The sequence below is a fragment of the Amorphotheca resinae genome, assembly GCF_003019875.1.
Source record: "Amorphotheca resinae ATCC 22711 unplaced genomic scaffold M430scaffold_1, whole genome shotgun sequence".
Taxonomy (NCBI): domain Eukaryota; kingdom Fungi; phylum Ascomycota; class Leotiomycetes; order Helotiales; family Amorphothecaceae; genus Amorphotheca; species Amorphotheca resinae.
In genome coordinates, this window is record NW_020194471.1 from 1,644,898 (window position 1) to 1,657,910 (window position 13,013).

Sequence of the window (13,013 nt, forward strand, 5' to 3'; positions counted from 1 at the left end):
GAGAGAGCCAGTCATCTCTTGCATTTGATCCATCAAGTAGGAAATCATCAGCCAGATGAGGCTGGACTTGTTGCTTTGTTTTCTGTCCACTACCAAGTCCACAAGGACATGGGTGTTGTAGTAGGTACCAAGTATTGCCTCCCAGATCCCTACAAATCCTCCCTCGACCCCGCCTCCCTTGATAATCATCATCATTCATCCTGAAAATCCTGATCATTCACCTCAATACCCCAATCCCTCCAATCCCTCATCGCCTCAACTTAACTTCTCATCTTCTCAATACTTCAACCCACCGAACCATCTCTCCTAGAGCCGACACCACTGTGATATCATCCAGCAACACACCGGGCGTCGCAACCCCTTCTCGCCCATCCTCGTACGTCGGTCCCAATCATGCCCGAAGTCACCAGAGTTGTGCGCGATACCTATACCACCAGGAGAGGGGATCGCGAAGACTATTCATCCGACGACGAGCGTTCAGTCTCTGGCCGTTCGCGGCATGGCGGCGGCAGCGGTTCCTCATATCGCACAGTGCACCGGTACCGTGTGACGCCCAGCAGAGTCGAAGAAATCGAAGACGATCGCCGCACTACTCGTCTGGAATTACCTCGAGGGGAGCGCGTCGAGGTCGATCGTCGAGTCGAACGCTTCTCTGAACCCGAACGCCCGCGCTCCGCTGTCGACTTCCGCCCACGATCCACCATCGTCGAGCGATATGTTGAGCGCGAGCCGCGTGAACCCGAGCATGACCACACCAGAACAGTAGTTTATGACTACGAGCGGGAACGGGATCGCCCGCGCGAATCGGAGTATTGGGACCGCGACCGCGACCGCGACCGTAGACCGTGGGACTCGGAACGGGACGTTAGGGAGACTGATGTCAGGATTGAGAAAAGAGAGCGCCGCGAAGAACCATACGAGGTGGAGAGATATCAGAGAGAGACCGAATACTATGATCGCCCTGAACCTACCCCGCAACCCATCATCATCCGTCAACGGGCGCCGGAGCCGCAGAAGATCATCGTGCAAGAAGCCGCTCCTCCACCACCTATTATCATCCCTCGTGAAGAGAAGGGCTTCGAGATTGCCCGCCGTACTGAGGTACAAGAGGTTGCTCGACCAGAGCCTAGAAGAGATGATGAGTACTACTATCGCCGTGATGTCCGGGAAGTCGGACCCCACAGGAGAGAGGATGATATGGCAATAGCCGCTTATGACCGCAGAGGTCGCAGAACGCCCAGTGATGGTGCATACAGTGATGATGACGTCGTTGTGAAAAAGAAGATCATCAGGAGAGAGCGTAGTCGAAGCCATAGCCCACATCACAAGAGGCATCTTGCCGAAGGGGCCCTAGCTGGTGCCGGCGCTGCGGCAATATTGGCAAATCACAGATCCAAAACGGGAAATCCATCAAGACACCGTGCCAGATCCGTTGTTGGAGGAGCGGCACTTGGCGCCATCGGTGCAGAAGTCCTTACGAGAGCACGGAGTCGGTATCGCGAAAGCAGGGAGGATGGAAGCCGATCGAGGTCGCGGTCACGGTCACGGTCACGGTCAAAGAGCAGACACCCTGTTATGAAGACCGCTCTTGGACTGGCTGTTGCCGGTATTGCTGCTGCTGCCGCTGTCAAATACGCCCAGAATCGCAAGGCAGACAGGGAGGAGATGTCGAGAGGCCGCAGTCGGACTCGCAGTATCTCAAGGCGTCGTGGGTCTGGTAGCTACTCTTCCGATTCTGATCGTGCAGTTAGCAAGAGCCGGCAATCCTCAAGGCATCGTGCTGCACAGATGGCTAAAGCTGGTGTGGCTACCGCAGCAATAACTGGCGTCGTTGAACATTTCCGAAACAAGTCGCGCAAGCGTAGTGGAGAGAGATCTAAATCACGGATAAGGACCGGTGCTGAAATCGCAGGTGCAGGTCTGGCAGGGGCAGCTGTAGCGGGTCTATACGAGAATCGCAAGGCAAAGCGTGAGCAAGAAGCAGAGGAAGAACGCTTGAAGAAAGAGAGAAAGGAGGAACGCAGAGCTGCGCGGAGGAGAGACAGGTCGAGAGCCATGTCGCCATCTTCATATTCTGATCCCGAAGTCGACCCCGAGCTGGGGATGGTGCAATATGGGGCGGACCCGGTTCACACGCACCAAACGAACGTCTACAATCCAGCTTATGGCTACGATCCTGCTATGGCTGCCGGCGGTGCTGGTTACGGAGCTACGAGATCACGAAGCAGGGGTCGCCATCGAAGAGATTCCTCAAGTTCAGACGATGGAGGAGGTCGTTCTCGAAGCAGAAGTCAAGTTAGGAATATTGCTGGTGCGGCAGCGGCTACGGGCGCTGCTGCAATGGGTGTACACGAGTATAGGAAGAGGAGACAGAGGAAGGAAGCAGAGCGTGAACGTGAGCGAAGACGTAAGGATTCCTAACCCTATGCACCCGGTCTCAATCGGAATCTATTCAAAGTTCATTGAGCAAGAAGGAGATTCTCAAAGTTGATCCCCGAATAATTCAGATTGGAGCCAGCACGTTTTCTTTGTCCACATTCCCCGTCGTCTGTCTAGAGTCGAGGTTCTAACAGTAACTCCAGGATACGAGGAAGAGGCACCTCCAGAAAACTACTATGCTCATGATCCCCACGACGATGAATACCCTCCTTCCCCGCCCCACGCGAGTGGCGGCTCCTATTATGCAAATCCCGCCGACTTCCCCCCTCCGCCGACGGGAGAGGCTGCCCCAACCGCGGGAAGCTATGCCCCGCCAGCGGGAGGATACGCTCCACCCACGGGAGGCTACACACCACATCCCACACAACCCTCAGCGCATCCGCCACCCGAGACCACAATCCCGCCCTATAACCCTCAAGATTACGCGGCGCACGACCCGTATGCTTACCCAGCCCCGAGAACAGGTGACAATGTGAGTAGCGTGCCTCCTGTACCACCAGCGGCGAGTGCGAATGTGCCGTATTTCCCTCCCCCGCCTACGGCGCCGATTGTCCCAAATGAGCATTTGCGTGACGGTGGTGCGCGATCCTTTCTTTTTCTCTAATCGGGCCCTCTATCCTTCCTTGTTTCCGTTTCGCCATGCCTCTCCCTTTTGTCGGACCAGTCAATTCGCTGCAAACAGCAATAACTAAAAGCTGACATTAAAACAGCACATGTAGCCCATTCCGACTCCCCATTATCTGATGTCGACACACCCCCCTCTACTCCGTCGATCTCCCCCCGTTCCTCTCCCTATCAGCACCCCAACAAATCCGTGAATTTCGCCCCCTTATCCCCTACGTCTTCTGCTCGTCTCGCCAAGATTCATCGAAAGTCTACCGCCAAGAAGGAGCCCGAAAGCACCTACCAACGTCACTCTTTCTGGGGCGAAGATGAATCCGACGAAGACCTCTCATCACCCTCCCCATCCAGGCATCGCCACCGTCGTCGTCACCGGCGGGGTAACTCAGACCCTTCCTCGGACCGCCCGAACCAGCCATCTAAACATCGCCGAAGATACCACAACCTCTCTCGAAGTCCATCTCCTGACTCCTCGAGCGAAGTGGAAGAATTACCGCCGCGGTTTGATCGCGATGGGAGACCCATAGATAGATCACACCCTAGAAGTGCTAGTGGGAGTCAACATGAGATGGTCGAGAGGATAGCGAGGGATTTCTCAGATGTGGTGGATGGCCGTAAAAGCTGGAAGGATCTGCTAAGAGGCTTCTTTGACGAAGCTAGCGGGTCTGGGGATGGGGATGATAGGGAGAGGAGACGAAGACGTGGTTGAGATGGTACATGTACATGATTTTCCTTTCCTCTTTTCCTTTTTCTTTTTGTCCATTTAAGATGCCATTCCGGGACTGGAAACAAGCGGTTTTGCAGCCATTTTCCTTTCTTCGTTTCGCTTCTAACCCCTTTAACTGCGGTATTTGATGGATAGACAAGGAGGTCGGGTTATGAATTTCCATTGGTGAGGGAACCAAGATGCATAGGTAGACAGGACGAGTTACGCCGTTATGAACTTTATGAGTTGAAATTTGGCTTTGTGTAGGCTTGGGATGTTGTTTGATTATGAAATACCCAAATAGACACATGATTACCCTTGATAAAGGTGTTTTGAAGCCTCAACTCGGGACGATACTAAGTGATGCTAAGAACTAGGTACCTTAAGGTACCTTACTCCGCACAACGAGGAAAGCAGTGACAGCCTGTCAATGATACTATGAATAGCTAATCCCCCTTCCTCTTTTTGTGCTAATGTAATATCAAACAGCGATGGACTGTACCTAGGTAGGTCCTAGGTGGGTAGAGAAAACCCCACGGCCACTCGGTTTAGGCCACGGTTTATTAGAGTATTCCCCTTAACTTACATGCTAGTAGCTACCTACGTACCTAGAACGTATGCAAAGTAAGGTACCAGGTAGGTACCTAGGTACCTTACCTTAGTGAAGACCAATCGAAGGATGAGTGATCGAGTGAGTTGTTGAACATCTCGCGCGATCCGGGTATAATAAGGCATCACCCAGAAACCAACAAGATCAACGGTTTATTGAAATCGCTTAAGCAATGAAATACCAATCGTGATCCTGTCATTTTTTCTCTCTTGTAAAGTTTCATGCTGCGAGTAAATATTAAGGGCATACAGCGCTGGAGTGTAAGATGGTGGCAAGTTCTTCAAAGTGTACCTTAAGGTACATTACTGTGGCGCAACGTTCCTGAGGCCTCGGTCGTACGGAAAAAGGGGAAAATCGATAATCAAAAAAACATCGTTGCGAAACTTCCAAAGCCCGGAATGCCGCAAGGCTCGATGGTGCCATTTCATGTCCACATTAGGTGATTGTGCTCTTTTTCTAAGTATATAGCTCAAGCATTTAGGCTTTATTCTGCTACAACTGACTGTTATATTTTCCGTCGAGGGAACACTGCCGTGTCATATAATCCATCCATATTGTTTACCCCAGGTTTCTTGATAAAACCCCGCGAAAGGATATCTTGCCTACCTTACCTTCACAATGTTCGCCCGTGTTTCCCGTAGCCTTCTCCGCCAAGGCCCATTGTCTCTTGCGTCGGCCTCCCAGGCGGCTCGCATTGGCTCTCGCGCAAACAGCACATTATCCATCGAGGTCCGCGGTTCCGGTACGGGTCTTGCTCAGACCATCGCCTCGCCACCATACACGATTGTAACCGATACCTACAAGACTCTGGGCGGTACAGAGACGGCCCCATCACCTCTTTCCTACTCGCTTGCGGGCCTAGCAGGATGCAACCAGGTGACGGGCGGGCTCGTGGCGCGGGACCTGGGAATCAAGCTTGGGAAGTGGGAGGTCGAGGTGAAGGGGGAGTTGGACAGCGCGGTCCTGATTAAGGGGTCCAAGGAGGGCCATGGGAACTGGGATAGCATTGAGCTCAAGATCAAGGTCGAGACGGACGCTGATCCTGCCAAGTTTGAGCTCTTCCGCGACGAGACAGAGCGAAGATGTCCCCTGAGCCAGCTCTTCATCCGAAGTGGTGTGGCCTGGAAGAACGAATGGGTCAATGTGAAGCTGTGAGCACGGCACAGTTGGGCTGATGTATTCAACTGTGATGGATGGAACCGGATGCTTCTGGGGATTGTCCCTATTCAGAGTCTTTCTACTTACCTGAATGGACCCTGGCTGGAAGGAGGGAAGAAAGGGAAGGAGAATGCAGCATGTAACTGCGCACTTCTGCTGTAAAGTAGAGCAGGATATCTATCAGTGAAGCCTTCAGGCTATAATTAGCAAAAGAGGAGAGATAATGAGCAAACATGTTCTCCGCCATATTTCCTGAATGATGAGTTCTTCGATTTTGGCCGCAAGATTGAAGATCAAGCCAAAAAAGGCCTGTCTTGTATAATTGTCATCGGTCAGTCAGGTCCAATAACTGTCCTGGCCGTGGGACCATAGAGGCGAGAAGGGAGACAAAAGTAGGAACCAAATGGGTGCAGCATGCCATCGCTATTCTGCCCCAGCTGCAGTGGATTACCCACTGTGGCCTTTACTTTCGCTGTATTCTGCATCGTAGAGAGCTTTGGTAAGCGCATCAATGTACGCTGCATAGATGATGTACGGAAAAGATGGCAAGGTCAGGCCGACAGAGGTCGGGGCACGTGACTCAGCCTCGTCAAGCTTGCTTTCTTTTCGGCCTCGACACCACTTCCTCGAGACAATCCTTCTCTATCCTCATCCATCGAGCAACTTCCGCAGCAGCTATGTCCGGTCGACGCGACTTTCTTAACCAGCCGGCACCAGAGAATTATGTTGCCGGTCTTGGTCGTGGGGCTACAGGTTTTACAACCCGATCAGATCTCGGCCCCGCGCGCGAAGGTCCAAGTGAGGACCAGATCAAAGAAGCCCTCGCAAAGCGCGCCGCTGCTCTAGGGTCTGCCGCACCTACAGCTTATGGAATCCCCGAGAAGAAAGATGAAGACGAAGATGACGAGCGGTTCCAAGACCCGGAGAACGAGGTGGGACTGTTCGCAGGTGGCGCATACGACAAGGACGATGACGAGGCGGATCGCATATATCAGGAGGTAGACGAGAAGATGGATCGGAGGCGCAAAGCAAGAAGGTTGGTCTCCCCTTTTCTTCCAATCCCTTTACGTCTTCAATGCAGATGGTTTATCAAATACCCAAGTAGATGAGCAGATTACCGACCTTTCTACCTACAGGGAAGCACGCGAGAAAGCAGAACGAGAAGAGTACGAGCGGAATAATCCCAAGATCCAACAGCAGTTTGCAGATCTAAAAAGAGCGCTGAGTACCGTGAGCGATGAGGACTGGGCGAATCTGCCAGAGGTGGGAGATCTGACGGGGAAGAACCGGAGAGCCAAGCAGGCAATGAGACAGAGGTTCTATGCCGTACCAGATAGCGTCATTGCTTCAGCACGAGACTCGACAGAACTAGGAACAACTGTTGCAGATGACGGTACGGCGACTTCTGGAGGGGATGGCTTGGACGGGACCATGACAAACTTTGCGCAGATTGGTGCTGCCAGAGACAAAGTCCTCAAGGTCAAACTTGATCAGGCTTCTCAAGGCACTGATTCGGTCGCTGGCAGTGCAACAAATATCGACCCCAAGGGTTACCTCACCAGTCTTGCGAAATCGCAAATTAGCGAGGGGGAGGCGCAAGTTGGTGATATAAAGCGAGTACGGGTTCTCCTGGAATCTGTCATTAGGACCAATCCGAAGCACGCGCCTGGGTGGATTGCTGCTGCACGACTTGAAGAACTAGCAGGCAAGACCGTGGCCGCTAGAAATTTGATTGCAAGGGGATGTGAGTTCTGTCCAAAGAGTGAAGATGCTTGGCTGGAAAACATACGCCTGAACGACAATCACAACGCCAAAATTATTGCAGCGAATGCGATCAAGGCCAACGACCACTCTGTCCGTCTCTGGATCGAGGCTATGAAATTGGAGTCGGATCCGAGAGCCAAAAAGAGAGTTTTGAGACATGCATTGGATCATATCCCACAGTCTGTCTCTCTCTGGAAGGAGGCGGTTAATCTCGAAGAAGACCCAGAGGATGCCAAACTTCTCCTGGCCAAGGCCACCGAGCTTATCCCCCTTTCGGTCGAGTTGTGGTTGGCACTCGCACGGTTGGAGACCTCGGAAAATGCGCAAAAGGTTCTCAACAAGGCTCGAAAAGCTATTCCGACATCTCACGAGATTTGGATTGCAGCAGCACGACTTCAAGAACAGATGGGTAATGCAAATAAGGTCAATGTGATGAAGCGAGCCGTCCAAGCCCTTGCTAAGGAATCCGCCATGTTAAAACGGGAGGACTGGATCACAGAAGCAGAGAAATGTGAGGAGGAGGGAGCTATCCTGACTTGTGGAAACATCATTCGCGAGACTCTTGGTTGGGGCTTGGATGAGGACGACGATCGAAAAGACCAATGGCTAGAGGATGCCAAATCGAGTATCGGGCGTGGAAAGTACGAAACAGCCCGGGCAATCTACGCTTATGCTCTCCGAGTCTTTGTTAACAGCAAAAAATTGTGGCTGGCAGCGGCGGATCTGGAGAAGAATCACGGTACTAGAGAGGCATTGTGGCAGCTCTTGGAGAAAGCAGTCGAGGCATGCCCCCAGGCTGAGGTATTATGGATGATGCTAGCGAAAGAGAAGTGGCAAGCAGGAGAGATCGACAATGCAAGACGAGTCTTGGGTAGGGCGTTCAATCAGAACCCGAATAATGAAGATATTTGGCTTGCCGCGGTGAAATTGGAAGCAGAGAATCAGCAAACAGAGCAGGCGAGAGAGCTTTTGAAGACTGCGCGGCAAGAAGCTCCCACCGATCGTGTCTGGACGAAGAGTGTTGCTTTTGAACGTCAACTAGGCAATGTCGAGGCTGCCCTTGATCTTGTTAATCAAGCTCTGCAGCTCTTCCCTGGCGCTGCAAAATTGTGGATGATGAAGGGACAAATCTACGAGGGCGAGGGAAAGTTACCACAGGCTCGGGAAGCATACAGCACAGGAACCAAAGCTTGTCCAAAATCCGTTCCGCTCTGGTTGCTCTACTCAAGGCTCGAGGAGAAGGCTGGTATGATCGTCAAAGCACGCAGTGTCCTCGACCGAGCACGATTAGCAGTCCCTAAGTCCCCTGAGCTCTGGACTGAGTCTGTCCGGGTTGAAAGACGAGCGAACAACATCGCCCAAGCAAAGGTTCTGATGGCGAAGGCTTTACAAGAAGTGCCAACCAGCGGTCTGCTTTACAGCGAGTCGATCTGGAATCTCGAGCCAAGAACACAACGCAAACCTCGCGCTTTGGAAGCCATCAAGAAAGTCGACAACGATCCAATTCTCTTTGTCACCATCGCGCGTATTTTCTGGGGAGAGCGAAGATTAGAGAAGGCGCAGAATTGGTTCGAAAAGGCCATTATGGTGGACAGCGATCTTGGGGATGCATGGGCTTGGTACTACAAGTTTTTGCTTCAACATGGAACAGAAGTAAGTCTCCAACACTCTCGGGGAATGGCCCAGACGCGGAAAACCGAGACTAACATATGTGTACAGGAAAAACGAGCAGATGTCGTGGCAAAATGCATTCTTAATGAGCCGAGACACGGTGAGGTATGGCAGAGCGTAGCGAAGGATCCAAAAAATGCGACAAAGAACTTGGAGGAGATTCTGAACATCGTGGTACAAAAACTGGAGTAATATGGTAATATAATTATGGCTCGTTGCATTGGGATGTAAGATAATTGCTCTTAGATCGGGCCTCTTGGTCAGCAGAGGTATCGGAACAGAGCTCACTATTCTGCGAAGTCAACTCAGCCCCCTAACTGAGAGGATATTGAGGGCTACTCTGTCGAAGAGCGCTAGTTCACGCAGTATAGATACTCTGATGAGAAAGAAGATATTCATTTAGGAATGTCTAATCTTGCTTGCGCGTGATGAATCTTGCAATCTTTCGAGTATTGGTTGGATTTCATGTCTCAAGCTTGGTCATGGTTTGTTAAATGAAAGCATCTGCCTCCTAGATCCCCTCAGAATAATTCTACAGTCCGGTGAAGCCCAAATCGGGACATGAGAGTTCTAGGCTAGACTGTACAAGACTGCATTACTTGCAGGGCAACGTTTTCGCCAAGAGGCTGAATGCGGCAGTTTGGATTGTTGCTTTTCTTTATTTCAGATTGGTGAAAGCGCAGTGCGCTAAGAGATCTATTGTCGTGCCCTGTTATATGATCCGTTTTTTCTTGAGATTTGCAAACGGACAAAGAGAATTGTTTTAATAAATTCTAACAGCGGAACTGTCGGTCAGATTTCTCTGAATGGGATTTTGGCGCTGTCTATATGTATAGCGTAGAACCAAAACCTGCTCACAGTCTTTTAGTAGAGACAAGATGGAGGATCCGTCTAAGCAGCTTTCCAGCATGGCTTCTCTCTCAGTCCAGGAGAAAAAGCCAACACCATTCACGACTCTTGCTAAAAAGTACGGTCATCCCGTCGGAAAGTCTGGTAAACTGAACCACAAAATTCTGAAGAACACAGGGAAGAGCGGTTTGACTCCATTGAGTCCCTTCCCTTCAAGCCCTGGCCAACGTTCCCCAAATCAGTGGATCAAAAGGAGACTACGCGAGTATCAACAACGCCGATACTTCGGTTTCACAGCTGCAGAATTGGGGCGCATGGAATCCATGGCTGCATTAAATACGAGCCAGATATTGAGCACACTTGAAAATCCCATCCATCCCATGTTCGAAAAGACTAAGTGGGATACCGAAAGCACATTACCGAAACACCAGAGTTTTCTGCCCCTTCTAGGAGGATATGAAGGCCTATGGCAGGTATGTTTATCTACTAGTCCGACGATGAGATGATTGAGAGGCCTAAAGAATTCTCACAGGTCGACAACCCCGAGGTGTGGGAGATACTGAGATCTCCATTACAGCTCGCGTCGAGGCTTCTTGTGGATGCTTCTTATTGGCCATGGTACGTGAACCTTCTTGTTCTGCCGGAAACAGGAACTAATCGCAAGATTACATGCAGGTGGGATGCGCTCTTCAATGGCGAGTACAAGCCCATTGAAAATTCGCGGAAGCCAATAGACCGGGTCAAACAATTTCTCTTAAGTTTCCACCAACGTGGCCCGGCGCTTCGCAATGACCCCGAAGCGTTGGAGGAGCTGCAACGGCAGATACTTGAGGCGTCCGAAAAGATCAGGTTTGGATTGCATAGTGGGTATGCACGGGGTGATACTGGGATGCCTTATGATCTAAAGCAGGATCATATCCACTATGGGGAGACTGTGCCCGCTTCTATATACCCATATACTAAGGTATGGTTGGGGGTAGAGATTCTGCAGCCACTTTTGAGAAGAGATCTCACTGATGCGGAACGGTATGTCCAATATTTTTCCTCAAGTCTTCAACTGTGGTGGCTGATATAGATTAGTATAACGAACTGTTTCAGAGTTGCTACTACCCTCATTCACGAATGTGCAGTATGTCTACCCTTCACCAAGCTCTTGACTTTTAATAGAGCAATCTCCTGTACTGATAATTCCTATAGCACGCAGTCTGGGATACGATGGCAGAATTGCTCCCTAATATCGGGCCTACAGAGCCATATTTTGAAGATGAGCCCCTATTTGAACTTGGCTGGTCATTAGAAGACAAGGTAAAACCCCCCAAACCGACAACGTTCCTCCAGTTCCCCAAAACTAACAGTTCCCAGCTCTGGGGCGGCTACGGACGAGACATCGTCAGCTCCAACATGTGGCAAGGCGGCCCAGGTCTTCCTAACATGGGAATCCTGGCTACCAAATGGTTCACGCAGAAGAGCGAGCGTAACCTCTACAAGCCCATCGTCCTAGCACACAAAGCACCCGCTGCAGGAGAGCCAGATCCTTACTACTGCTTTGACTACTGGCCCGTGCCCGTCACATATCAGACCAACCTGTTCCAATCCGAATTCTGGGACCGCTCGGTGCGTGCTATGGGAGCGAGGGCGACGCAGTTCGGTCCTTTGTCGGTAGGTATGCGCCTGCTGGCCGAGGATCGTGAGGCGCCGGAGAACTATCAGATCATTCTGCAACCAGCGATGAGGATAGAGGAAAATCTCACCCAGCACGTTATCCATGATGGAATGACGGAGAGCGAGAAAGCAGGCTGGGAATTTGAGAATAAAAGACGAAGTCAAGCCCTGTTGATCTTCTACTCAATCGCCACGGGAAGCGAAACTGAACCATTAGCTGTACCTCCCAATCAGCCGAAGGATCCCGGGACGGAAGCTCAAGGTGTGCAGGTAGAAGATGAGGGGATTCCGGATTGCCCCCGCTGGACGGAGATCCTTAATTATCTGTTAAATAATAGAGGACCGCTGGAGTTGGCTTTGGATTCCTTGACCTTTGAAATTCCAGAACCGACACTCTATAGATATATCTTGAATAGAGGCGGACTTGACATTTCTCCCACTGAGTGGAGGGCTTTCCTCAGGACTGCGAATCATAAAGGGGAATATTTCAGGTACGTACCTTTTCCTCCATCCCCCTCAGTACAAACCAAGTAAATCCCATCACCTCGAAGAGGCCGTCTAACACACCCAAACAGATGGACAACCAAACCCAACAACTGGTTCGGTCTAGTCACCCGAATCCCCCACAGCTGGCCCCCCAACAAGCAGCAGGCTTACCTCCCCCCACCACCCCGCGCCCTCCCCTCGGCCGACGACATCGACTCCTTCACCACCGCCTGGACCGACCCCAACTTCCTCACCGGCCTGTACACGCACATGCGCGAGTTCCGCGATGTAGACCACGACACGCTACGACGCATCATGAATCGCTATCGTCACGAACCCTTCCATATCCATGCTTGTGATATGGAGGATTTGATCGCCAAGTTTGCGGCTGAGGGGACGTATATCGTGTAAGTAGAATCTCTCTCTCCCCCCTCTCTCCCTGTATGACGTGTAGATTCGTGGAAAGAGCTGATTCGTTTTTCCGGGGTGTTTAGACATGGTCCTGTTGGAATCGCGCGGGTGATACATCCCATACCCGAGAATATCAAAGAGAGTGTAAAGAGGGAGGAAGAAAGTATGATAAAAGAGCAAGAAGAAGATGATGATTCGTCGGAGAGTGAGGACTCGGATATGCAAGATGGGCGTGGGGAGGAAGATAAAACTATGCAGGATAACGTTGATAACCAGGTTTTAGAGGAGATGGATGCGTATATGTCAGGGGCGCTTATGGAGCCGGATATGGATTGGGCTATTGTGTGATGATGGGGAGATTTAGAGGGGTGCGGGGGTCGATGTGCAGTGTGGGATAGTGTGATATGGCTCTCTCTAAGGATGTAGAGAGTAGTAAGGAGTCAATGTTTGGATAATCTTGATATTTATGGTAGATGGATTTGAATTCATGCTATAATTTGGAGAACTTGATTGATTCTGGTCTTGGCCGCCGTGGGGAGAAACGGATCTTAAGACCGATTTGTCTACGATGCCATCACCTATATAACACAGGATGGCATGAAGGGATCATACAGTACTTTTACCTTTCTCCTTGGG

General features: G+C 51.1%; 5 protein-coding genes across 5 annotated transcripts; all 5 read left to right on the forward strand.

Annotated features, from left to right (window-relative positions):
* The first annotated feature begins 294 nt into the window (after window positions 1-294).
* Window positions 295-2,518, forward strand: M430DRAFT_156443 (hypothetical protein). Its single transcript, XM_024863294.1, has one exon. It carries the CDS (start codon window positions 394-396, stop codon window positions 2,419-2,421), a length of 2,028 nt encoding a protein of 675 aa, XP_024725150.1. The 5' UTR covers window positions 295-393; the 3' UTR covers window positions 2,422-2,518.
* Window positions 2,519-3,277, forward strand: M430DRAFT_156450 (hypothetical protein). The gene is made up of 2 exons (XM_024863295.1): window positions 2,519-2,911; window positions 3,150-3,277. Exons 1-2 carry the CDS (start codon window positions 2,616-2,618, stop codon window positions 3,181-3,183), a joined length of 330 nt encoding a protein of 109 aa, XP_024725151.1. The 5' UTR covers window positions 2,519-2,615; the 3' UTR covers window positions 3,184-3,277.
* A 1,517-nt stretch (window positions 3,278-4,794) lies between these two features.
* Window positions 4,795-5,577, forward strand: M430DRAFT_32293 (hypothetical protein). The gene has a single exon (XM_024866140.1). The coding sequence runs from the start codon at window positions 4,995-4,997 to the stop codon at window positions 5,529-5,531; it is 537 nt and encodes a 178-aa protein (XP_024725152.1). The 5' UTR covers window positions 4,795-4,994; the 3' UTR covers window positions 5,532-5,577.
* Window positions 5,578-6,180: 603 nt separating this feature from the next.
* On the forward strand, window positions 6,181-9,453 carry M430DRAFT_112597 (hypothetical protein). The gene is made up of 3 exons (XM_024861477.1): window positions 6,181-6,570; window positions 6,671-8,951; window positions 9,018-9,453. Exons 1-3 carry the CDS (start codon window positions 6,212-6,214, stop codon window positions 9,159-9,161), a joined length of 2,784 nt encoding a protein of 927 aa, XP_024725153.1. The 5' UTR covers window positions 6,181-6,211; the 3' UTR covers window positions 9,162-9,453.
* A 424-nt stretch (window positions 9,454-9,877) lies between these two features.
* Window positions 9,878-12,880, forward strand: M430DRAFT_55117 (hypothetical protein; the record flags this gene model as incomplete). The annotated part of the gene is made up of 8 exons (XM_024868520.1): window positions 9,878-10,291; window positions 10,351-10,436; window positions 10,494-10,844; window positions 10,917-10,947; window positions 11,016-11,123; window positions 11,181-11,971; window positions 12,056-12,373; window positions 12,461-12,880. The coding sequence occupies 8 exons, from the start codon at window positions 9,878-9,880 to the stop codon at window positions 12,723-12,725; spliced, it is 2,364 nt and encodes a 787-aa protein (XP_024725154.1). The 3' UTR covers window positions 12,726-12,880.
* Between the last annotated feature and the right edge of the window lie 133 nt (window positions 12,881-13,013).